The sequence below is a fragment of the Primulina eburnea genome, chromosome 1, assembly GCF_022965805.1.
Source record: "Primulina eburnea isolate SZY01 chromosome 1, ASM2296580v1, whole genome shotgun sequence".
Lineage (NCBI taxonomy): Eukaryota > Viridiplantae > Streptophyta > Magnoliopsida > Lamiales > Gesneriaceae > Primulina > Primulina eburnea.
Window position 1 is genome coordinate 9,676,321 of NC_133101.1, and position 26,746 is coordinate 9,703,066.

Sequence of the window (26,746 nt, forward strand, 5' to 3'; positions counted from 1 at the left end):
TGCTATTGGAAATATGGATTCAGATCTTCTACTCCCTACTTATGCAGGACCACAATATGTTACACAACTTGTTCAGCTTCCCAATTGACAAAATCTTGCCAACTTCAAAATGTCAATTATTTTCTTATTATATTTTGAACAGTAAAAATAAATTATTTCCAATTAATTTCTAGTACACCAAAAGAGAAAAGAACACATTTATAATGTTGAATATTTTTCTTTAAGAGAGTGTATATATTTTTAAAATAAAAAAAATTCTTGAGTTTGGTAAGAATATATAAATTTTTTTTTTTTTTTTTGTATACATAACACTAAATAACAAACCCATAAATTTTTTTGAAAAAAAAAAAGATTTATGCGTTAGGGACCATCGATCAAAACCTTAGTTGGCGGAAAATAGGAGAAAATAAATAGTTATTTCGAACTTTTTAAATATTTTTTAATAAACTAATTCAAGCTTACGGCGGCACCGCTGTACAGAACCCGATGAATGGAGCCTTCAAGGTTCCACGCCAAGGAAAACAGCCACAAGTATTTTCTGAGAACGCCGGTGCAGGTCGAGGTTACTGCCAATGAATTTTCCAGGCAAGATTTGTCTCATTCCAAGTATTCCCACTTTACCATGAAAAGTTATACATGGTATTGTTAGATGATCCCAAAGCACTCCATCAGAAACTAATTATATGTACAGTACGTAAAAGAATTCCTTCTGATTCTCCAAGCGCATGCAACAGTTGTATCTTCTCACCGAGACCATTTCAGTACATATATTAGTTCGACTTTGATTTCAAAAAAGGACAAAAGCCAGGCAGAAATTCAAAGACGATCATTTTTATGCTCAGTGTTTTAAGTTAGTAACAGCTATCGTAATTCGTAACCTTTTGGAAGGTTCATATTCATTTTCGACTTGATCAGTCGGCTCTCCTAAGGAATCATCTTGAAAGCCAAAAGTCATTAATTAATTGTTGTTGTTGTTGTTTCTACTTATTCATGTAGTCTGGTAAGATTTAAACTTTTTACTTCATTATAACATCAAATATTGTAAGGATTTCACAATACATATAAACCTGAAACCGTAAACTAACAACAAAAGGAGAAAAGGGAAGAAATAACCAAATACGTGGTTCGACCAGAAAAGAAACGCCGATCTACGTTCACAACGAGCTCAGACTCCAGCCAATGCACTACCGATCTCAGATATCTCGGTACTATCTGTCACAAGTTACCTCAGACACCAACGCACATGAACCCTAGTATACACGGTCTCGCAACCTGCTTCTCACAAGGAAGCGCAGACAAGAAAGCAATACCTCTACTGCCTGATGATCAAGATGATCAACCGGAGAGCCGATCAAACCCTAGGAGTACAGAGGAGAAGAGAGTATCTTTTTCGGGAAAGAAGGCGCATAAGCGAAGAGAGCAGAAAACCAGAAGAATCGAGAGTGTTCGAGTCATTTTCCCCCAACCCAAGAGCCCATGTATAAGAGTTATAAATGGGCTTGGGAAACGTACACAGTACACCACTTGGGCCCAAAGATGAAGCCAGCAAAATATGTGGTTGGGCTTCCATCCAGACCAGCAAGGTAGGAGACTTGGGCTTCACTACTAACAAATATTATAAGCTATTGGAATTATTTCGACAACGGTGCTAGGGATTAATTTTTTTAAAAAAAAAAAGTTTGAGAGATGATAATATAAAATATCAAAAGAAAATTGTACCCGATTGGTGGGTACGATAGATGATAATTGTTGATGTTTAATCAAATATAACAATCTACACCAGATGATCTCAATCACAAGAACACATGCATCAAGTTAAAGGAAATTTAGAATACACAACGGATTACGTGGTTCGGCCTTGCGGCGTACTTCCACGGGAAAACAGCCAGTGACTTCTTTATTGATCACCAATGAATTGGAGTTCCAGAAAGGAATTTACAGAGAGTAATAGATCACACACACACATAGAAAATTCTCTCACTACTTTCTTAGTTCTTCAAGTTTCTATCTTTTTCTCGTGGTTTCAATCTCTCCTCTCTTCTACATGACCATCACGATCTCTCTCATGACTTCAACAGCTAGCTTTCCTTGCCTTTCGGATCGTCACCGGTTAGTTAGTTGAGTTTTATAACTACCACTAACTTCTCTTCCAGTTCTGATCCCTCCAAGAGCTTGCCAACTAGACGATACCTTTCTTTGGGAGACACTTATCTCAACAATCTCCACCTTGACTTCCAAAGACAGCCTGTTCTCCGGTACATGTGGTTTTATTTCAATTCTACCACACTGACTAAGTTCAAGCAGTGCTTAAACTTAGCTTGTGGTAAACGCCTTCGTCATCATATCTGTCGGATTATAATGAGTTGAGATTTTCTCTACCTTAACTTGGCCCTTTGTTGTGATGTCTCTTATAAAATGTAATTTTATATCAATGTGTTTACATCTTTCATGGAAGACTTGGTGTTTAGAGAGATGTCTCGCTCTTTGATTATCACAGTGAACAGCTACGCCCTGCTGACTCACACCAAGTTCTTCTAGTATGCCTTTGAGCCATACTGCCTCTTTTATTCCCTCGGTGAGAGCTACATACTCTGCTTCAGTCGTGGACAATGCAACTACTGGTTGTAGAGTTGCTTTCCAACTGATAGCCGTTCCATTGAGAGTGAAGATAAATCCAGTAAGTGATTTTCTGGTATCCACATTCCTTGCATAATCTGAGTCCACGAATCCAACCAGTGGTTGTTTCTCATTTTCTTGTCTGAACATCAATCCCAAGTTTGAGGCTCCTTTCAAATATCTCATGGTCCACTTTAAAGCCTCCCAATGTAATTCTCCTGGGTTGGCCATAAATCTTGATTCCACACTCATAGCATATGCAAGGTCGGGCCTACTGCATACTATGCTATACATAATGCTTCCAACACCATTTGCATAGGGTTTGTTCTTCATGATTTCCTCTTCAACTTCGCTGTTTGGAGAGTGATATTTTGATAATTTGAAGTGTTGGCCGATTGGTGTACCTACTGGCTTTGATGAAAGCATCCTTGATCTTTGTAGAACTTTCTTTATATATAGGCATAGGCTTAGAAACAAGGTCATCTTTTCCCTGTCCCTATAGATGTCCATCCCAAGGATTCTTCTCGCCTCTCCTAATTCCTTCATTTCAATTTCAGAACTTAATTTTCTTTTGAGGTCTTGCAAGTCAGTTTTACTGTTACTTGCAACTAGCATGTCATCAACATAGAGGAGCAGAAAGATCTTGGGTTGTTTTCTAGTATCTCTTAGGTATACACAGCTATCAAAGTTACTTATCACAAAGTTAATTTGTGTCATGAACTCATCAAACCGTATGTACCACTGTCTGGGACTTTGCTTTAGGCCATACACTATGTGAAAAATGACATTTTACTTCGCCAGGCGTTACTTCGGCAAAAATAAATTACGAAGTAATATATTACCAATAACTTCATTAATAACACAAGCGAAGTAAAATAATATATTTTACTTCGAATGTTTAAAAACACGGGCTTCACTGTATTTTTTTTATATATTTTACTTCGGCATATCAATTTTGATGAAGTAAAAAATAATGAAAATACGTATTGATGAAGTAAAAAGTTTTAAACATGCGACGGGTTTTGTAAACCGTCGCCAAATTTTAAATCGGCGACGGTTTAATTTAACCCGTCGCTAAGTTTAGCGACGGTCAAATACAAACCGTCGCATGTTTAAAACTAGCAACTGTTTTTCAGAAACCGTCACTATATTTCGCGACTGTTGTTATTTGATCGTCGCTCAAAGTAGCGACAGGTTAAAGTCAACCGTCGCCGATTTAACATTTGGCGACGGTTAAAAGAACACCGTCGCCATTTTCAAAAAAATTCCACCCCGCATATATTTTCCTCCATTTTAACCGTCGCCGATTTAAAATGTTGCGACGGTTTGTACTAAAACCGTCGCTAGTTTCAAAAAAATTCAATCCCGCCTATTTTTCCCTCTATTTTCTTCCCCCACTCTCTATAAATACATACAAATTCTCTCCAATTTCTTCCACTTCACTTCACAACAATTAAAATTTTTTCTCACTTACACAATTTTACAACTTCACAACACTTAAAATTTTTATCACTTACACGATTTTACAATTTCACAACACTTAAAATTTTTATTTCTTACCCGATTTTACCACTTTACAATACTTAAAATTTTTATCTCTTACACGATTGTACCAATTCATAACACAGATTTATTAAATTTTTTATATTTTACCGCACCAATTCATAACACAGATTTATTAAATTTTTTTTTTATTTTACCTAACATATTAGCGACGGAACTCATTTGTGCCCCGTCGCTAAGTAGCGACGGTTTTTGATATACATTCTGTCGCACAATAGCGACGGTATTTTACATGCCTTCCGTCGCAATATAGCGACGGCGTTTAACATGAATTCCGTCGCAAAATAGCGACGGTTTTTAACATGAATTCTGTCGCTAAATAATAATTAAGAGGAAGTTATATAATATACTACTTCATTATTCACTATAATCGATGAAGTAAAACACATTTATTACTTCGACACCGGTCCAATTCTGGACCGGTTTTCCTCCCAAAACCGGCCAAAAGACTTCGGTATTTTCAATACTACAACTTCGGGTATTATGTGAAGTAAAAGGTACATCTATTACTTCACGTCCATATACTTCGGCACTTAAGTACCCTATTACTTCAGATATTATCTGAAGTAAAAAGTGATTTTTGGCATAGTGATATAACGATTTCTTTAACAGGCATACCTTTTCTTTATTTTCTGAAGTTCTAAAGCCCTTTGGCTGTTCCATGAATATGGTTTCTTCCAGATTTCCGTGCAGGAATGCTGTTTTGACATCAAGTTGTTCTAATTCCAGATCAAATTGTGTAACCAACGCCAGCAGAATTCTGATTGATGCATGTTTAACGACGGGAGAATAGATTTCATTGAAATCAATTCCTTCCACTTGAGTATATCCCTTGGCCACTAGTCTAGCTTTGTATTGGACTTCTCTCTTTCTTGGTCCAGAGTCTTTGAACTTGAATATCCACTTACATCCCACCACTCTTTGCACCTTCGGTCTAGCCACCAGTTCTCATGTTTTGTTCTTGCTTAATGTGTTCATTTCTTCGTTCATAGCCTCAAGCCATTTGTTCCTTTGTGTGCATTCCATGGCTTCTCTATAAGAGTTTGGCTCTGGAGATTCTATGTACTCTGCTATGTTTAGTGCAGATGAAACCATATCAGCTTGTCCAAACCGCTGGGGTGGTTTTATTTCTCTTTTCTTCCGATCTCTTGTCAGCATATAGGAGTCATTATCTTTCCCAGTAGCTGTTTTGCCCTCTTCCAGTTTTCTGGGATCATCAGTTTCAATGGATTCTTGAGAGACTTCTTCTGTATTCTCAGAGTTCTCCAACTCAATTTGTGTTTCCATGGAGAGCTCACTTGATGGAGTTGTTTTGCCTTTATGATGTATGTATCCCATTTTGGCTTCATCAAATATTATATCCCTTGAGATGAAACACTTGGGCCCTTTATCTTCTAAATTACACACCTTATATCCTTTCACTCCAGCTGGATCTCTCTTAATGTGAGCATATGCCAGGCATCCAAACACCCTGAGATTTGAATAATCTGTTGGAGCTCCTTTCCATATCTCCATTGGGGTTTTGAGGTTTATGGCACTTGAAGGGCACCTATTGATTAGATAGCAGGCTGTAGTCACCGCTTCTCCCCAAAATACTTTTGGCAGCCCAGCATTTAACAGCATGGATCTTGTTCTTTCCAATAGAGTTCGATTCATACGCTCTGCTACCCCATTTTTTTGGGGGGTCCTGGCAACTGTCTTGTGCCTCAAGATGCGCTTCTTTGAACATAGTTGGTTAAACTTTTCTGAGCAATACTTCAATCCATTATCAGTTCGAAGATACTTGAGCTTCATGTCCATTTGGTTTTCGCACAATACCAATTCCATTCCTTGAACTTTGCAAATGCTTCATCCTTTGTTTTAAGTACATAGACCCAAAGCCTTCTAGAGTAATCATCTATTATTGACATGAAATATCTTCCACCAGCATGTGTTGCTGTCCTTGAGGGGCCCATATGTCCGAGTGTACATACTCGAATGGTCTCAAAGAAGTGTGTTTTCCAGGCTCAAACTTTACTCTCTTTGCTTTTCCTAATATACAGAATTCACAATTGTCCATCCCTTGAATGTTGTCCCCACAAAGAAGTTTCTGTTTTGATAATTCCATTAACCCCTTTTCACTTGAGTGGCCAAGTCTTAAATGCCAAAGCCATGTTTTATCATTTTTGTTTTCTGCTATAACCGATTTTCCCAGCACTGTATTTCCCAACAAGATGTACAAGGAGTTCTTTCTTTCAACTTTCATGATTACCAAGGATCCCTTCAGTACCTTTAATTTTCTATTTTCTGACTTGAAAGAGCATCCATTTGATTCTAGTGTTCCTAGTGAAATCAAATTCCTCTTGAGATCTGGTACAAATCTAACTTGCTGTAAGATTTTGTAGGTGCCATCATCCATTCTAAGTCTGATGGAGCCTATACCTCTTACTTTGCAAGATCTATCATTTCCTAAGATGACCACACTCAAATCTGTTTCTTGCAGAGTTTCAAACCATGACTTTGTAGGACACATATGAAATGTACATCCAAAGTCTAGAATCCATTCATTTGATGTCCCTTGGTCTAATATGGTCAGTGCCTCTGCTGTGTCATATCTATCAGATGCGACAGAGGCTTCACCATCCTCATTGTTTCTTTCTTGATGTTTCTTTCTCTTTTCAGGGCAATTTCTTTTGAAGTGTACCTCCTTGTGGCATAAGAAACACTTGTATTTTACTTGACTCCTGGATCTTGATCGAAAGGGGGTCCTCCTTTGCTGTCTTCTCGCAGGTCTTCCTCTTGTGTTTAGGCTTTCTCCTTGTGAATGACCATGATGATTCATTCCTTTCTGCAATTCTTTGGCCCTTATTGCAGATTGTACTTCCTTCAATGAGATTGATTGCTCCCGGCCATAGAGGAGTGCATCCTTGAAGTTTTCATATGACATTGGGAGAGAGTTTAACAAGATTAACGCCTTGTCTTCTTCTTCCAATTTAACTTCAATATTTTCCAAGTCATCCAAGATCTTGATGAATTCATCAATCTGCTCAGAGATATTTTGCTCGTCACCGATCTTGAACGAGTATAATTTTTGTTTCATATACAATCTGTTGGCTAGTGATTTAGTCATGTAGAGTGATTCGAGTTTCATCCACATAGCAGCTGCTGACCCTTCTCTGGAGACCTCACGCAGAGGTTTATATCCAAGGCTCAGAATGATTGCACTTTGTGCTTTTGCATTATTTTGTTTCTTTTCTTTCGGATCACCCATCATGGCTTCTTCTCCTTTCAATGCTTCCTCCAGACCTTGTTGTATTAAGATTGCTCTCATTTTGATTCTCCATAGGCCAAAATCATTCTTCCCGTTGAACTTTTCGATGTCAAATTTCATGGATCCCATCTTCTTGATTGTTGTTCGTGTCGTGTTGTGGCTTCGGTTCCCACAGACGGCGCCACTTGTTGATGTTTAATCAAATATAACAATCTACACCAGATGATCTCAATACAAGAACAAATGCATCAAGTTAAAGGAAATTTAGAATACACAACGGATTACGTGGTTCGGCCTTGCGGCTTACATCCACAGGAAAACAGCCAGCAACTTTTTTTTATGGATCACTAATGAACTGGAGTTCCAGAAAGGAATTTACAGAGAGTAATAGATCACACAAACATATAGAAAACTCTCTCACTACTTTCTTAGTTCTTCAAGTTTCTATCTTCATCTCGTGGTTTCAATCTCTCCTCTCTTCTACATAACCATCACGATCTCTCTCATGACTTCAACAGCTAGCTTTCCTTGCCTTTCGGATCGTCACCGGTTAGTTAGTCGAGTTTTATAACTACCACTAACTTCTCTTCCAGTTCTGATCCCTCCAAGAGCTTTCCAACCCCCCGTGGGCGTGCGGAGGTGTATTGATTGTCTCACATCGTTTAGATAAAAATTCATGGGAGTTGAATATATGGACTAGAACAATCATCTTCCATTGAGCTAGCTTTTGGAATTGAGTTCGGTCTAAGTCTCAATCACAGTACATTTTCAAGAATTAATAGTATAACAAAGGAATCATGCTGAACGAAACATATACGGAATCAAAGGACAGGAAACAAATAGTGTGCGGCCGAATTTTCAAAAAACAGAAACATTATTATTTTAAAACATATATATAACCTCACTTATCTCTTGTTTTTTTGGATTAAACGTGACTGAATGTTGCTGGAATGGTCGAACAGTAAGGCTTTCGAACTTTCGGACTTATGAAAAATTTGATGCTCAATAGTTGTAGCATCTACTCAGCCTTTAATAGCGGCTCTTTGCTCGATTCTTGGACAGAATTTAAGCTACTGGAGTGCTTCGAAATTGATCAGAAAAAGGGCACGAAATCTGCTGTTCTTCTTGCTCGAAACTGCTATTGTTTGAGTGATATGTCGGTGTGATTTTTCCTCTCAATTCTTGTGGAATTTATAAAGGATTTGGAGCAGCTTAATGATCATGGTTTTAAGGTCATTACAACTCATTTTAATATCATTATCGGCCATGAATGGTCTGTTATAGGTTTCATTTGCAATGTTATAACAATTGATCAAATGAACTTGATCTTTCAAATTTCAAAAAAAATCTGATGTCAAGGTGTTTAAATTTCGAAAATTGCGAGGAAGTAAAAAGCTTATACAAGACTTTATGTGCATAGATATACATGGAATCTTGGGTCTTGACAAGTACTCTATTCACTAGCATTATTCAAGTGAATAATTGGAAACGTGAGGAGTAGGAGAATACCGATGCGAAATGAAGCTTATGAATGACAAAAGGTTATGCGTCTGTGTGTGCGTTTGTTATTGTCAGGGCGAGTGTTCTGCTGGGTGCGGGAGAGGGTGTGCGCGTGTTGGGTGCCTGTGTGCTGTATTCGGATGTGTGAATGTTTGTTCGGGGTGTGTGACAGAGATGGAGGGAGGAAGAAAATGAAAGAAGAAGTGGGCCTGTGAAATAATTGGGTCAAGTGGAAAATATATATGGGTCGTGATGTTTTAAGTATTAGTTGGATCGTATGTGTTCTAGATATATATGTTTTGTAAATTGGGTTGTAATAGTTACTTATGAAAATATCAATAAGTAATATTTTTTTTTTATCTAATTTATTCATAACTATCATATATAATTCATTTTAAAAATTCAAATATCATCTCTATAAATAACATATTTAATATAATTGCATTATTCTTATTTAAATAATAATTTAAAACTTCAATAAATTTTTATGAATCAACTCGATCTATTAACATATATATATATATATATATATATATATATATTGACGAGAAAGATTTAAAAGAATATATAAATAACAAGATTATTCCGTAAATAGTTATTATTGTATAGGCTTGTTAACGATATTTATAAATTTTAAATTGGATAATCACAATTGGCAAGAATTTACAAAGCTAATTTTTGTGAAAAATATACATAATTTTTTGATCGAGGTATTAGAAATAGTCATTGACTTGGATATTGACTTTACTCCTTGTATAAATAGCTAGGAGTTTGTTAACATTCATTTTAATTTTCCTTCCCTGTATTTTCTTAACTCAGAGCTTCAGCTCTGCATCAATGGAATTCTTTTGTTTCACTAATATGGTATCAGAGCTAAGAAGAGAATTCGGATCGATATTTCCTTGATCGATCATCATCGATCTTCAATTTACTATCGATCTTCAGCTCGCTTTCGCATCACTTGCCTCTCTTCTCGATTTGTTCATTTTTTTTTGAGATGGTGAAAGGCGGTGGTCAAGCGATTAACAACAATGCAAATCAAGCTTCCATTAATCGCACCTTTGCAGAGGACTCGAGCAACCCGTACTTCTTGCAGAATGGTGATCATCCAGGTCTTACTCTTGTATCACACCAGCTTTCTGGTTCGAATTACAACACCTGGAGTAGATCTATGGCCATGGCATTGACTGCTAAAAACAAGTTAGGTTTTGTGGATGGTGCTATATCTCGTCCTCCAATTGATGATCTGTTATACGGTGCTTGGAATCGATGTAACAGTATGGTCACCTCCTGGATTTTAAATGCTGTTATTCGTGAAATTGCCGATAGCCTAATGTACATGTCAACTTGCCATGAGGTGTGGATCGATCTACGCGATCGATTTCAGCAGAGCAATGCTCCAAGGATTTATCAAATTAAGAAGTTACTTAGTGCTCTTAATCAAGGATCTTTGAGTGTCAGCTCTTATTATACGAAATTGCGAACACTTTGGGATGAGTTGAAAGATTATCAGCCTGCTTCAGTCTGCCATTGTGGATCGATGAGAGATTGGGTGAATTATCACAATCAGGAGTGTGTTATGCAATTTCTAATGGGGCTAAATGAGTCATATGCGCCAGTTCGTGCACAGATATTGTTGGTTGATCCTCTTCCTGTCATTGCTAAAGTGTTTTCCCTCGTGGTCCAAGAGGAGAGACAAAGGTCCATAAACACTGGAACTGTCAAGTCAGACATTGAAACCTCCTTTGTACCAAGTGCATTTGTTGCAGTGAATAATGCCAAGAAATTTCCGAACTACAAAGGCAAGAGTGATAAAGTGTGCTCTTATTGCAATTACACTAACCACACAGTTGATAAGTGTTACAAATTACACGGATTTCCTCCTGGTCATCCTAAGTTTGGGACAAAATCTTTCTTTGGGAAGACACAAGCACAAGCTTGCCATACATATGCTTCTCCAGAGCCTACTTCAAGTGTTTCGGTTGACTCGCTTACACATGGCCAATGTAATCAGCTTATTGAGTTTTTAAGCTCGAAAATTCAGACTATGAACAGCTCCACTTTGGAACAACAACAGCAAGAGCCATCTGTGTCCTGCTTCAATGGTATTTTTTCCTTCTTTAATTCTGTTCCTGCCATACAGCGTCTGGATTGGGTAATAGACACGGGAGCCACACATCACATATGTTGCTCTATGTCTCTTTTTACCACAATTCAGCAAATAAGTTCCAAAGTGACCCTCCCAAACAATTTTTCAATCAGTGTCACTCATGTTGGCTCGGTTCATTTAACCAGTCAACTTGTTCTCCATGATGTTTTATATGTGCCACAATTTAGATTCAATTTGCTTTCTATAACTTCTCTTACTAATTCCCTTTCATGTTCAGTTCGTTTCCTTTCTAATACCTGTGAAATCCAGGATATCAATCAATCCAAGATGATTGGGATGGGTAGACGTGTTGGAAACCTCTATGTACTGAACCAGCTCAGGAAAGTCTCATCTCCGGTCATTTGTAATTCTTCTGTTGATCTTTCACACTTGTGGCATTTTCGCATGGGCCATCCTTCTTATGCTAAGCTTTCTGTTTTGAATAAATGCTTAGGTTCTACCTTTGTAAAAGAACATCATATGCCTTGTGCTATTTGTCCTTTATCCAAGCAAAAGTGTTTGCCATTTGTCTCTCAACATAATGTGTGTAATGCATCTTTTGAACTTATGCACATTGACATTTGGGGTCCCTTTGGTTCTGTTTCAGTTGAGGGTTATAGATATTTCTTGACTATCGTAGATGATCACTCTCGTTTTACTTGGGCATATATGTTAAAAGCTAAGAGTGATGTTCAACACATTTTTCCAGCATTTTATCAAATGGTACACACTCAATTTAGTGTCAAGATTAAGGGAGTTCGGAGTGATAATGCTCCAGAACTCAACTTTACAAATTTTTTCCTTCAAAAGGGGATCGTTCATTTTCACTCTTGTGTTGAAAGGCCACAACAAAATTCTGTTGTTGAGCGTAAACATCAACACATTCTAAATGTGGCTCGTGCCCTTCTTTTCCAATCCAACATTCCACTAGTCTACTGGCCTGATTGCATCCTTACTTCTGTCTATTTAATTAACCGAACTCCCTCAGTTCTGTTATCCAATAAGTCTCCTTTTGAGTTGTTGCACCGCAAACAACCTTCTTATTCGCATTTGAAAGTCTTTGGTTGTTTGTGTTTTGCTTCCACACTCATCTCTGTTCGAGATAAATTTTCATCTCGTGCCATTAAATCTGTGTTTATGGGATATCCACCAGGTTACAAAGGTTACAAATTGTTGAATGTGGAAACCAATGAAATATTCATTTCACGAGATGTAATCTTTCATGAACTTGTTTTTCCTTTCAAAGATGATTCTTCCTCTCATTCCTCTTCGGATATTTTTTCTGATCATGTCATTCCAACCACTGTTTTACTCAGTCCCAATCCCTTGCAAAAACATACTAGATCCAATCGAAACATTCGTGCTCCACCTCACCTTCGTGACTACCATTGTTTTGCCACTACCTCCCCTCTTCCTTGTACAACAAACCATCCTCTGTCTACATATCTTTCTTCTCGTAGACTTTCGCCTTCTTATTCTGCTTTTGTCAACAACATATCTTCTGTCATTGAACCCGAATACTATTCTCAAGCTGTTGTTATTCCTCAATGGAGACAAGCAATGGCTGATGAACTTCATGCTTTGGAAGCCAATAACACTTGGTCTGTTGTCTCTCTGCCACATGGTAAGTCTACAATTGGCTGCCGTTGGGTCTACAAGGCCAAGTTTTCAGCTGATGGTTCCTTCCAGCGTTATAAGGCACGTTTAGTTGCCAAAGGTTACACACAACAGGAAGGCGTTGACTATCTTGAAACTTTCTCGCCGGTGGCTAAACTTGTTACTGTAAAAGTTTTGTTGGCTTTGGCTGCTGCCCAAGGTTGGTTTCTCATTCAACTTGATGTCAATAATGCCTTTCTTCATGGTGATTTATTAGAGGAGGTTTATATGTCTTTGCCTCAAGGGTATTGCAGCAAGGGGGAGAATCTGCCACCACATGCTGTTTGTAAACTTAACAAATCCATATATGGTTTAAAACAAGCCTCTCGCCAATGGTTTGCAAAATTTTCTGCTGCACTACTGGACATGGGCTTCTCTCAATCCCATGCCGATAATTCTTTATTTCTGCGGACAAGAGGACATATTTTTGTTGCTCTATTAGTCTATGTTGATGATATTGTGATTGCCACCAACTGTGAAAAGGAGGCTAGTGACTTAAAGATACGCCTTGACAGCAAATTTCGGTTGAAAGATTTGGGAGAGCTGAAATACTTCTTGGGAATAGAAGTTGCTAGATCACAATCTGGTATTTCGATCTGTCAACGAAATTACGCTTTAAAATTACTCACAGAGGCTGGTCTTCTTGGTTGCAAACCAAGGTCCACACCTATGGATGCAAACACTAAACTATCTCTTGATGATGGGGATTCGGTTTCTGATCCTACTGCATATAGAAGATTAATTGGACAATTGATATATCTCACGATTACACGTCCTGACTTGACTTATGTTGTGAACAAACTAAGTCAATTCGTTTCAAAACCACACACATCCCATATGGAAGCAGCCTTGAATGTTTTGAGATATATAAAAGGAACCATTGGACAAGGATTGATCTATAAGAGTGCTTCTGATTTGAAACTTAAGTTCTTCTCGGACGCGGACTGGGGTTCTTGTCTAGACACACGAAGGTCAGTCACTGGTTTTTGTGTATTTCTTGGTGAGTCTATGGTGTCTTGGAAATCAAAGAAGCAACAAACAGTTTCGAGGTCCTCTGCTGAAGCCGAGTACAGGGCTATGGCAGCGGCTACCTGTGAGGTTATGTGGATTAGGACATTACTTAAAGATTTGAGAGTTGAGGATAATGAACCAGCTGTGTTGTTTTGTGATAGCCAAGCTGCTATACACATTGGCTCCAATCCAGTTTTTCACGAACGCACTAAACACATAGATATTGATTGTCACATCGTGCGTGAACAAGTGCAAGCAAGGGCCATCAAGTTGATGCATGTCTCTTCAAAATCACAACTAGCTGATTTGTACACAAAGCCATTGTTTTACTCACGTTTTAAGGAACTTCTCATCAAGATGGGAGTGCACAATATTCACTCACATCTGGAGGGGGAGTATTAGAAATAGTCATTGACTTGGATATTGACTTTACTCCTTGTATAAATAGCTAGGAGTTTGTTAACATTCATTTTAATTTTCCTTCCCTGTATTTTCTTAACTCAGAGCTTCAGCTCTGCATCAATGGAATTCTTTTGTTTCACTAATACGAGGTTATGTATTAATATTATTTTTTCAAATAATTATATTTGGAAAGTACACTTAAATTGAAAGGAAATGATTTGAAATTTTCAATTTTTACAATTTTCTGTGGGGCCCAATAAAAGATGAAGCCCCCTGAATTCAACCATCGTTCAGCTGAAGCCCTCGACAGTTCTTTGTTAAACCCTCTTGGAGTTCCTCCTCGGTACTTTGTCGCCAAACTTGAATTCTATGTAAAGAAATTTCGCCTGCTTGTTTTATTTGTGGGTTTTTCAAATGTATATTCATTCGAAATTTTCCTGAATTTATGTTCTTCCGCCTCGGATAGACGATTAGTTTTTGCAATTCGATTTCGTCATAGTTGGAAAAGGTTTCCATCTCCCGAGTGTTCCTTTTTTTCTCTTCTTCTTGTCTTGTATGCTCACATTGATAAGTATGTTCTCGATCTTTTGTATCCAAGTTTTCCATACTTGTAAGAAACTTGGGAGCTTTGCTGTTTATTTGTTTGTTTGGTGATGTGGTGGTGTGTCAATCTGTAGCATTTTATTTTTTTGTTTTTTGTTTTTGTTTTTAGCTGTGCATACTGGCAACATCATAATTAATTTCATATTATCAATATTTGAATCTTGGAATCAAATTCGCAAAAAAGCACGTCATTGTTGTCATGAATGATTGTATAATTCGACTTATTTCTATACAAGAATGACAACAATTAAGCTGTTATTGGGTAAGCTGTTTGATTCCTCCAATGTTATGGTGCTAGTCCCCTATCACATTCATCTATATTTAAATGAATTTTATCTTGTTTTATCACTAACCATGGGCTCCCTCTTCCTCGGATAATTTGTTATTTTCCATGTTCTCAAATCACGTTAGGGCATTTATTGTCTGCCATCTTAATCGCTTCTCTCCAAGTTTTTCCTCAATAGACGCAACCCCTACTTTGTCTCTAATGTTTTCATTTCTTATCTTGTCTATCCCTCTCCACACATCCACCTTAACGTCATCATCTCAACGTCTCTCATCTTCTGCTTGTGGATTCGATTCATAGCTTAACATTTAGCTCCATAAAACATAGCAGGTCTAACCGCTGTTTCGTAAAACTTTCCTTAAGTTTTAGAGATACCTTACGATCACAAAGAATGTCTGACACACTCCTCTATTTCAACCATCATACTTGTATTATATGTAATGCTTCTCTATCAACCCTTCATCCTTTTGCAAAAAGGATGCTAAATATTTAAGGCTCACTTACAAATAACTCATCTCCCATCTTAACCATTGTTATGCTACGTCCAATAGTGTTAAACTTAAATTCCATATGTTATATCTTTATTCCACTAAGCTTAAAACCTTTTACTTCTAATGTTTCCTCCAAATTCGAGCCTAGTGTTTACTCCTTCACGTGTCTCATCTACCAAGACAATGCCATGTGCAAACAATATGCACCATGGTAATATGTCTTGGATGTGTCAAGTGAGTTCATCCGTACTCAGTATAAAACATAGTGATTTAGAGCTGATCTATCTTTATAGGAAACTCTTCAGTTAATCTCCTTGGAGTCTTCACTCTTATCATTTCATCCTCGTATATATCTGTAATTTCTTCAATATACAGTATTATAACACCTTTCTTTTTTAAAATGCTCCTCATATTTTCCCTTGGTACACTATCGTAAGCTTTTTCTAGGTTGATGAATACCATGTGTAAGTTTTGCTTCAGTTTCGATACTTTTCAATTAGTTGTCTGAGAAGATGTATAGCTTTTATCGTCAACGTTTCATGCATGAATCCAAATTGATTTCGGTCAAATTGGTTCCTTCCTTAGTCTTCTTTCAATTACTTTTTCCTAAAGTCTCATGGTATGGCTCATGAGATTAATGCCTCTACGACTTGCACAATTTTGTACGTCTCCTTTGTTTTTTGTTGAAGAATTAGAATACTTACTTTCCACTGATGAGACATTTTCTTCGTTTTCAATACCATGTTAAATAACTTTGTAAGCCATGAAACACTCTGTTTCCCTAGGCACATCCATAACTCTATGGGAACATCATCCTATTCCACTCCAACCTTTTTTTTCCATTTTTCATCCCTCCTTTTAAAGCATGTTTTACTTCGGCAGTTTTAATTCTCTGATAATAGTTTAAATTTCTATACTCCTCTGACCTATTTAAAATATCTATAAGCAAAGCTGGTAACTTAAACCTTCATTAAAAAGTTGATGAAAATACTTGTTTATGTGTTTTAGATTTTAATATTTTATTGGTGTGTGCTGCAGATAATTGGTTGCGGTAAGGTGTTACTCTATTTATTTGTTGATCTAGAATGGATTTTGATGAATACGAGTATTTGGAAAGTACTGTTGAAAATCCCGAGAAGGAACGGTTGGAGCTTAAGGTAAATGGCGATGATGATATGGTTGAGTTTGAAGAGAAAGATCTGAGTCGGAAGCTGAGGCAAAGAAATAATGACTATGATCGTGATGATTATAGTCGCCCATCTAAGCATTCTAGGGCAGGGAAAGATGATACTTCTAATCGTGAAAAAAACAGTGTCTCTCATCATGGTTTATCTTCAAGAGATGAAGAGATTGAGAAAGACAAGAATAATCTGAATCTCAGAAACAGAGACAAGGAGGAAGGGAGCGGGAAAGAGAGAAGCAGGAACAGGCACCGTGAAAGAGAAAGAGAGAGGGAGAGAGACAAAGAAAATGATCGGAACAGGAGCAAAAGAGAACACGTCCAAGGCTTTGAAGGGGTAAATAAAAGGGAAGGGGAGCGAGATAGGTTAAACTTGAGGCAGAGCGACAGGTTTTCAAAGAGGCTTCAAGATGAACAGGAAAGGGAGGGTAGTGGTAGGCAACTTAGTGTGGATAAGGATAATAAGGAGAGACGGGTCGATAGGGAATTTGCAGATCGAGATCGTGACACCAGGTAAACTTAAGTTCCTAGCTCTTTTGTATAAATTATAAATATGGACTGTTTAACTTGATATTCATATAAAATTATAAATATGGACTGTTTAACTTGATATGCATTATGAACCTATAGATTTTTTACACGTATCTTTGTTTTGTGCATTAAGCTGCTTTATATGGAATATATTACTAGATCGACCTTGCTGATTTACATGGTATTCATACCGCCAATATTTCTCTCAAATTTTTCTGGAATAAGTTATGTATAACGGATGTCAGATTATAAAATGGATAGCAGACAGTAAATAAAATCTTAGCAATGGATTTCTAATTTAATATTTTAGTATTTAAAATGATTTAACAAACTAATGTGAATGGAGGGGATTTACCTTATTAAGGTAAACACCTGTACTAAATGACTAAATCAGTTTTGTCATTTAGAATTGTAAAATTCAATGCATGGTGATTCCACCATTCACACTGGCGACATTATTGCAGCTAAGTAAAAAACTTTACCTTGTGCTCTGTCAGTTGAATAGCCTATTGCCGATTTCACAAGCAGGCTTTGTTATTCTTTTTCTTAAAATATGCATTTCTGTATGTATATAATTTTTTTCAGATTTACGATGTTCTATTTTATATATATAAAAAAAATCAAATCACGTGGCTAATTCTAATATTCAGTTAATTCAAAGCGGCTGTATGTGACATTTTTTACTATCTGTTTTATCCTAAAGTGACATTTTTTTCTTAGTTTTTCTAAAAATCAACAGATGAAGCCTGTGCAGGCTTCAAGCTGGAGTATATGGGACCGGGGTTGCCTGTAAAAATAGTATTTTGAGGTCCATGAGAACGGGTATAGTTATAGTTTAATTTCGATGAACAAACTGGAAATTCATATAATGCTGGAAACAAATCCAATGATTAATTGTCTAAATTTTGTTAATTTTTTTGTCTACACTTACATCTACAAAAAATTATACACAGCGAATAAAAAATTACAACAACAATCCACTTACTCTTGTAGAAAAATTATCGAAAATAATATTTAATGGATACCTGATGGAGTTAGGAAATAATTTTTTTTAATGATTCCCGTTTATAACCAGCTGCTTCAAATGAATTGAATAAGAATTAGTTACGTTATTCGACAATTTAAAAAGAATTTAAAACTCTTAAATCCGAATTTACCTGGTAAAATTAGGTTAAATTCCTAAATATAGTTATTTGTGTCTTTAATTTGTGTTCTCAGTGCACAAATTTTCAGAAAAGATTCAAGAAATGTATGTTGAAATCTCGAATAAAATATTGAGAGAATAACCGTCTATATGTCTACTGAAAGCATCTTGAAAAAATATTTTTAATGTCAAAGGTGCTTCGGTGACTTTAAAATAAAGTTGCCTGGACCTTTAGAATACTGCTGCCCATGCAAATGCCTGGGCGGACCACCGGGCCAACCTTTTTGAAGTGTATGCAGGTTGATTATTGGTTTTTTTAATAAAAAATATAAAGCTACAGCAAGCAGCACAAGACTTGACAGAATAATTATGCATTGAATTCTGCCCTTCTTGATGGATGAACTGATTCTACCATTTTAGTAAGAAGGTTCACCTTATTTTGGTGAAACCCCTCGATATTTTGTTAAATCATTTAAATTTAATAGTATTGAATTGGAACCTTAACAATGGTATAAAGTACCCAACATACTACCAATGACAGGGCCACACCAGAAGTCCCATTGCAACAAATGGGAGGTCTGTAGAATTCGATACCCAATACCCGTCGAACGAAAAACTTGAGATTCCAACACATTTGATCAACATGGTCCTAATGCCAACAGCTTTGATCCACAACAGTGTCAAACACCAAGGCAATATCTTCTTCCAGAAGATCTAAAATTATGAGTGTTCTTAACTGATGGTGTGGTGGCAAACAGTGGGGAATTTTATGGCAGCAGCATTTAACTGAAAATCAGCACTAACAATGGTAAAGCAGTAAGGTGCTACAATGAGGAGCCCGACACTTGGAGAATAATTGCCTGCGTTGTTGACAGAAACTGGTGGCAGAACAGTATGAAACTCTGTATTTGGCCTATGTTTGCCGAGAACAGATGACATGTACTTGGTCGGGCACTCAGTGGGCTTGACACACCAAAATACTGACATGGATGGAAATGGGGGATACTTGATGGGCTATAGATAGGTTACTTGGGTCTTTTCGGATGAAAATGATTGTTATTTTTCTGCTTTCTTATTGGTCATTAGATGTTCTCATTGACTTGAAAAGTTGTGTACTTAAGTCTTTTCAGTGGAAGTTTCTCTCTCTCCCTTCCCTTTGAAGACTTGTCACGCATAATATTTCCGTTTTATTGGTTGAAAGCAGCATCTAAATCATGATGATTGATGCTTGATTTTTATGTTTGTGGATTATGGATTTTATGAGTGTTTATATATGTGTACCTGAAATTGTCACTGCTTGTCAGTGTTGCTGTACCCTTTTTTCTAATTTAGCTATGCCTATGATTTACTTATTTTGCACTTTCAAGTAAAATATTGTTCTTTAATATGGTGGTGCCAAATGTAACATTAGGTTTGCCATAGAGGGACAGGCCCGTTGTTAGTTCAATGCCTGAAGTTTTTCCGTGTTCACATTTCTCTTAATTGCCACTTTAATCCCAGGTTGGTCTTATTGCTTAATCATCCAGAAGTTTCTTGTTTGACCAAACGTACAATAGATGTACAGCATATTGACTCTCTGGAGTTGCCTGCAGGATTATGATCTTGGCTTTGGCCTCTTTAAGCATACTGGAGAAAATTTTACTCACATTTTGGAATTACTCTCTTTTATAAATGTGGAACCTTCCACTTGATTGATTACTTTGTAAGGAGGAAAGCATTTACTCATACTTGGCTATGCCGTTTGTCCTGGGTGCTGATTATGGGTTAACTAGCAAGATTATTTTTATTAATGTGGAGGTGTATATCTTTAATTTTCAAGTTTTTCTTGTTCTACAGAAGATACAAACAGAAAAAAGAGGAAGGGGCAGTAGCTGATCCTGAACGAGATCAAAGGACAGTTTTTGCTTATCAGGTAGTTGAACCACAAAATAAGCATTTCTCTGTTGTTTGCTTATATCTGGAAGCTATCTAACTCAGCCTCTTACAATTTCCGTAGATCACTTTGAAGGCAAGTGAAAGAGACGTCTATAATTTCTTCTCTAGGGCTGGCAAGGTTGTCCTTCTTGTTTGATGAGTTATTTTATGTGTTTTATTCTTGTTAAAAGGTTGACTTACAATTGCTTTTTGGTCTTGTGATGCATCATGCTGTTGCATCATTACCACCTAAGTAGCAAAATAGTTATGTTGAACTAATCTTGGTTTAACGTATCATTGCTCTCTCTAAGATATCTATCTATAGAAAAACTATGTATAACAAAGCAAATGAAGCTTACCATGCAAGCTAGATTTTTATTTTGTTTATCCTTGAAGTATGAATTATTGGGCCCTCGTTGGGCTAAGAAAATGCAAGTGCCTGGTTCCTTGGAGAGTTCATCGTTTTTTCCCCATTTGGAGAGTTTTGATTTTGTTTTTACTTCTTTTTGATATAAAACTTCAGCAAACCTTCATGCTCTTACTTTTTATTATTTAGAAGTAACGTATTTCCACATGAGTTTATGAGGTTGGAGATGGACAGTTAGAGCCACAGTTTTTTTTTAACATTTTTTTGGCTAAAACAGTAGTTTTGATTTGATGTTTCTAGGTCAGAGATGTACAGCTAATAATGGATCGCAATTCCAGACGCTCCAAAGGATTTGGGTAATTATCGCTTTTTAGATACAAATCCTGGAAAGTTAACGTCATGTCCTATTGCATTTGACTAAGATACCAGTAGAATTATTTTTCATGTTTATGGCTGGTTGTCTGGAAGTTTACTTTAAATTAGTCTGATGTATGTTGCTTGGGTTTGAGGTTTCACTTTGTAATTTAGAACCACAGGTACAGCTGAGAATGTCTAATTTCGAGAATAAGTTTGGTAAAGTCCCTTTGGACTGAGATTAACTTGATAACATGAGAATATGAATCATTTTTCGGTTTTCCTAATATTTTTGAAAATCCGTAAGCGTACGGGATACATTTTGATTAAACTGATTTTTGTTGTAGATGATTATCACAACTGTCATTTTAAATGTGATACATTTTATGTATTTCCATCTAGCTGTTGCAGAAAATGTGTCCGGTCATAGTTAACTGTACTCTAATATTATGAGTTATGCATAAATGTGTGAGCATGTCTTTTTCTGTCTCATAGATTCCTGATTTTGTACCTTTTAATTTTTATTATGTATATTTTTCAGATACATTGAATTTTATGACGTCATGTCAGTTCCCATGGCTATAGCTCTCTGTGGCCAGCATCTTCTTGGCCAGCCAGTGATGGTTAAACCATCAGAGGCTGAAAAGAATCTTGTTCAATCTACTCCTGTTGCTTCTGGTGAAGGTGGACTTGGTCCATATTCAGGGGGAGCTAGAAGGCTGTATGTTGGCAATCTGCCAGTCACTATCAAAGAAGATCAGCTTCGCCAGGTGTGTATCTTTTTTGTTGTGATTTAAATGGTTTAATTTCTTAGGCTATTCTATTTTATGAATTTAACTATGATTCACCTTTTGGGCATGAATTTTAGGTGTTTGAACCTTTTGGAGCTGTCGAACTGTTGCAGATGCCCACTGACCTAGGGACTGGGAATTGCAAGGGTTATGCATTTATACAGGTGATTTTGGTTTGCTTACGCTATGCATCGACTTTGATTGTGGCAGCCTGAGGACATTTATACTTCCAGTATGCTGTTCCAGGTGCAACATAGAGTTGTTGTCATATAGACAAGCTCGAAGCAAATACCTATCTAACATTGGTTCTCTGCAGTTTACACGTCTAGAAGATGCAAATGCTGCTCAAAATCTAAATGAGCAACTGAAGATTGCAGGTCGAGTAATCAAGGTAATGAAACTTCCTATATTCCTCTGCATTAAAATTTTCGATCCCAGAGAGATGTCTAGGTGTTTTCTCTGTTTCTGTTCTATCTTGAAGGATGATCAGATGAAAATAATTTCACTCTTTTGAGTGGTGAACATATTGGAAAGGGTTTAGTGTCATTCGGAATTTAGATTTCTTGTGACAAGATAATACCCAGAGTCTTTTGCACATCATTTTTGGGTATTATTGGCCTCATTTCTAACTGATTGTGAAAATTACCAGTGATCGGCATTTGTTTAGTACAGGCTTCAGTCACAGTAGGAAACTTTGATGCATACTTTTCATTCCCATCTCATTTGTTATTTGTCTAAGGAGAGTTGGTACAAACTACTGGCTTTTTTCTTTTCCATGTATAAAAATGCTTGTGTACGTGTATGACTGAAGTTGGAAAGCCAAAAGCATGTAATCTTTTATAGCCGTAGTGTTAGGTTGGAAAGTATGTATCCTTTTATTGTCATGGTATTAGAAGGGGTAGATAACTCAATTATGTCTGGCCAAGTGCTGGTAAATTCATTTACTAGAAAATTGAATGGTTTCTTTAACTTAATTAATCGTTGGAGCATCCATATTTATATGAATGTGGTGTCTATGGATGATTCTACTTTTTAGATTGGGAATCTTTTATCTCAATCTTCATGTTTGTCCCATAATTCTGGATGTGATTCTTCTTGCTTGTTATTCTTGTGCAGTTTCTTGTGTATAATAATTTCTTGAATTTGTACAAAGTTGTTTGCGGTTGCTGGGAAGTGTGTTGAACAGCATCTCATGGAAACTTATGACCATGAGGTCTCATCCTAATATTTTTTCGTTATATATTGTTGACCTACTGAAGCATGTGAAGCTTTGGTATCACGAGTCCTTTTTTTACTGTCATCGATTGGTATTAAAATGCGGTAGTCTAAGTATTTAATGTGATATTTATAATGTGCTTTTCTATCACCTTTGCATTATTTTAGTACGACTAGACAGTTTATGCATTGTACTGGAAATGCTTTTAGTAGAATTGTTTTTGGGTTTTTCTCTGTTTGTAGGTTTCTGCTGTCACAGACCAATTTGGTATCCAAAATGACGGGGCAAATATTACTGATCTTGATGATGACGATGGCAGTGGCTTGGTTAGTTTGTTTGAGCACATTCATATTTTGCTTTCTAGTTACTATATTTGCTTGTGATTGCTTGCTTGTGGCTCGCTCTTCTGCCCTTTATATTGTGATAATTCTTTTAACTTGTCACAGATTGATTGCAATTTTTTTTTCATTCTAACACCTACTACTTAGCTTTCACAACTTCTGAGCATCAACATAATTTAGCAGTTTTTTAGAATTTCGTGAACTTGTGTCTGCTTATCCTGCGAAATCATTTCTCTGTTGAAATTAACAGTCTCATTGCCGTATGATTAATTTATTTATATTTCAATTCTCAAAATGCTGACCTTGTCTCTTTGGTTGGCAGTCCTTGAATGCACAGTCTCGAGCGCTACTCATGCAGAAATTGGACCGCACCGGAACTGCATCAAGGTTTAATACCATTCTATTTGCGATTTACTTGTAGGGATTGATGCAGCAATTATTTACACTTTCCCAGTATAATCGGTTCATTTGGCTCTCCTGTTGTTGATAGCCCTGGCCTTTCTTTACCATCAGCACCGGTCGGATCATCTTCTGCTCATGGGCCTCCTGGTTTGGCTGCTGCAGTTCTTTCTATTCCTGCTGTTACAGGTCCATCCATAGATGCTGTTGGTGTTCCCAGTGAATGTCTGTTGCTGAAGAACATGTTTGACCCAAACTCCGAGGTTTGTTGAGCGAATCTTATTCTGCATTGCCTTTTCTTATTGGTTGTTGGGATCAAGAAACATCTTGATTGTTTCTTGATTGCAGGCCGAGACAGACTTTGATCTGGATGTAAAGGAAGACGTGCAGGTTGAATGTTCGAAGTTTGGAAAATTAAAGCATATTTATGTGGACAAGTAAGTTATTGTCTTAAGCTCTTGGATTTCCGGTTGTCATTCCTATAAATTTATGCCTTCACTGTTCTTTCGTTTAGACTGTTAGTTGTGTACGGAATTTCTTGATTGCGAAACTATGATTACTTTCTAAAGTTCAAATTCGATAATGGTAACTTTCGACTTGCACAAATTAATCCTTATTCCTACACATTCATTACAATGTTGAAGCTTTAAGACTCTTTACATTCCCTCAGATTTGGCTGGAAAATTCACTTGGTGTGGTTTTCTTTTTCCGTTTTTTGTTGGCTGGTAGGAATTCTGCTGGGTATGTATATCTGAAGTTCGAAAATACTCAATCTTCAACTGCTGCACAACGAGCACTCCACGGTAGATGGTTTGCTGGAAAGATGATCACAGCCTCATTTATGGTACGTGTTGTCTTTTCCATTTCTTGAACTTGTTCAAACGCTAGCTAATATCTTTGTCGAATTCATGCAGGTTCCCCATGATTATGATGCTAAAATTCCTGATAGCACCTAGAAAGCAAGCATCGTTTCTGGAAAAAAAAATTGGTCTTGTACGTAAAAACTGTATCTCATTTTATATACTTTTGTGATACCAATCAAGAAACAACTTTGTAATGCCGTTTTATCATAATTTGAGAGCTTTTAATTTATTTTTATCAGTGGTGAGACTCTGTGGCAGGTTAATGTATGAATTATCATTCCATAGTTGATGTATGAGTTGTTTTAGTATATTGTCAACTAAGCCTCTGTGGTTTTTATGTTTTGTTGTGCAATAATTTTCTTCGTTCCAGTTCTGCCTGTGAGCCAAAATCGAAAAGTCTAGTACAAATCGTAAATGAACTAGAACCAACTTATAATCCCGTTTACGATTCTACGAATCAAGAAATTGGAATCGTGTGGAGAGAATTATGGTATTATTTGTTCCTATTGGTACTGCTCAATTAGTTCATTCTCGATGGGGCGCGTACCATTTTTCAATCATTCTCCAACTTTACTTGTTTGCGTCAAGTCCTTGTTTCAACAGCTTTGGCATTTTTAATTCCTTGTTTTAATTGTTAGAATCGACATACAACAATTCCAGGTGTTTTATGAAATAAAGTTTGACAACTGTAAGCTTGGTTTGTTGGATAAGACAAGTGAGATTTGTAATAAAAGGTACATGCATCTTGGATACGCATGTAATAAGAGCATGTACGATGATAGATAGATAGATGAAACCAGGTTATCAAGCGAGTGCTTCATCGGCCATTCCAGTTCCTAGCCCTCCAAGGGGCGTGGATTTGTTTCCGCGTGCGATGGTGGACCGCATGTGCAGCTCTCCTAGCGGTGAAGTGTACCTGTATTTTTTAAAATTAAAAGTTAAATCAACAACCATTAAAAAATAATAAAAATCTACGCTATATTATTAAATATGAGACACCTAGAGTAACAAACTTTTGGTACCATTGTCTGCTTTAATAATTATATATATAAATAAGGTGTTAAAATTTTTAAGCAACTTTCACGTGGCTTAGCTGATAAAGTTTTTATTTTCTAAGCATCAAGTTGTAGGTTCAATTCCTACTAAGGTCTTTTTTCTTTTCTTTTTCTTATTTATTTTTTAATTCATATATCAAATTGCAGTGTAGTATCTCATTATTTTTTATAATTACATTTTGATTCTCATTTAATATTAAATCAAATAAATTATAAAAAATATTATACAAACACTCAATGCGTACATCGTTGTACATTAGTAGAAAGAATTGCTATGATGATATGGTCGTTGCATATGGCCAGGATCAATTCCGATCTTTAAAAGTAAAAAATCAAAATTTTAAAAACCATAAAAAAAATTCGAAATAATGGAACAAAATAAACTGAAATTTTTTTTTGAAAAAAAAATCTAACTATAGTCCTATAAATTGACCTCATTACACATTCAAAAAATCAGTCAGTAATTTATTGAGTTCGTGTTAATTATATTTAATTATTTGTAATTTTTTAATTATACATGCAAGTTTTTTCAATTTCAATTTGTTATAATTATGTGCACTTTTATTAAATTTTTAAATAAAAAATTAACCGAACAAAATAAAAAAAAATTAATATTTCAACATACATCTCACACTGTGTATGGACATGAGATGAAGTCAAAACGCTCACACCAACACGAGATTTCTCCAATTTCATCTCACCGGTGTACATGCTCTAAGAGGTTTAAGAAAATAAAAGATAAAAAATATTATAAATTTAAAATTATTATATTAATAAAGTAATTAAATCAAAATAATTTTGAAGCTACAAACAATATATTCTTTTTCATGAATTTAATTTTTTAAAAAATAAAAATGTATAAAAATTTAGTTTCATATTATATATATATTATTTATTTTATTGAATGCAAGTAAAATACAATTTATTTGCACAGACGATTTGTTGTATTTTGAAAAAATATATTGAATGTAAAAAAATGACATTTAGCTAAAAAATCAATTATAAAATTTGAACAGAAAACAATGTTTGAAGAGTCGAAATCAAGTGCCAAATCTTTGTCCTTA

General features: G+C 36.2%; 1 protein-coding gene across 6 annotated transcripts; it reads left to right on the top strand.

Annotated features, from left to right (window-relative positions):
• Window positions 1-14,366: 14,366 nt before the first annotated feature.
• Window positions 14,367-24,969, top strand: LOC140827041 (uncharacterized). 6 transcript variants are annotated; one of them, XM_073189633.1, is made up of 14 exons: window positions 14,367-14,490; window positions 16,566-17,220; window positions 20,219-20,294; window positions 20,379-20,435; window positions 20,964-21,019; window positions 21,559-21,787; window positions 21,886-21,972; window positions 22,125-22,199; window positions 23,267-23,350; window positions 23,688-23,752; window positions 23,856-24,027; window positions 24,113-24,201; window positions 24,494-24,608; window positions 24,679-24,969. In XM_073189633.1, the coding sequence occupies exons 2-14, from the start codon at window positions 16,613-16,615 to the stop codon at window positions 24,718-24,720; spliced, it is 1,755 nt and encodes a 584-aa protein (XP_073045734.1). In that variant the 5' UTR covers window positions 14,367-14,490; window positions 16,566-16,612; the 3' UTR covers window positions 24,721-24,969. The 6 variants fall into 6 exon arrangements, with proteins under 6 accessions (XP_073045734.1, XP_073045727.1, XP_073045750.1 ...); XM_073189626.1 differs by having other exon boundaries at window positions 14,382-14,518; XM_073189649.1 differs by having other exon boundaries at window positions 14,477-14,497.
• Window positions 24,970-26,746: the final 1,777 nt, after the last annotated feature.

Excerpts from the sequence above, each read along its gene's own strand:
- LOC140827041 (XM_073189633.1), top strand. The coding sequence starts at position 16,613 with ATGGATTTTGATGAATACGAGTATTTGGAAAGTACTGTTGAAAATCCC. Across the intron at positions 23,753-23,855 it reads CGCACCGGAACTGCATCAAG|CCCTGGCCTTTCTTTACCAT; the intron begins GTTTAATACCAT and ends TGTTGTTGATAG. Across the intron at positions 24,028-24,112 it reads TGTTTGACCCAAACTCCGAG|GCCGAGACAGACTTTGATCT; the intron begins GTTTGTTGAGCG and ends TCTTGATTGCAG.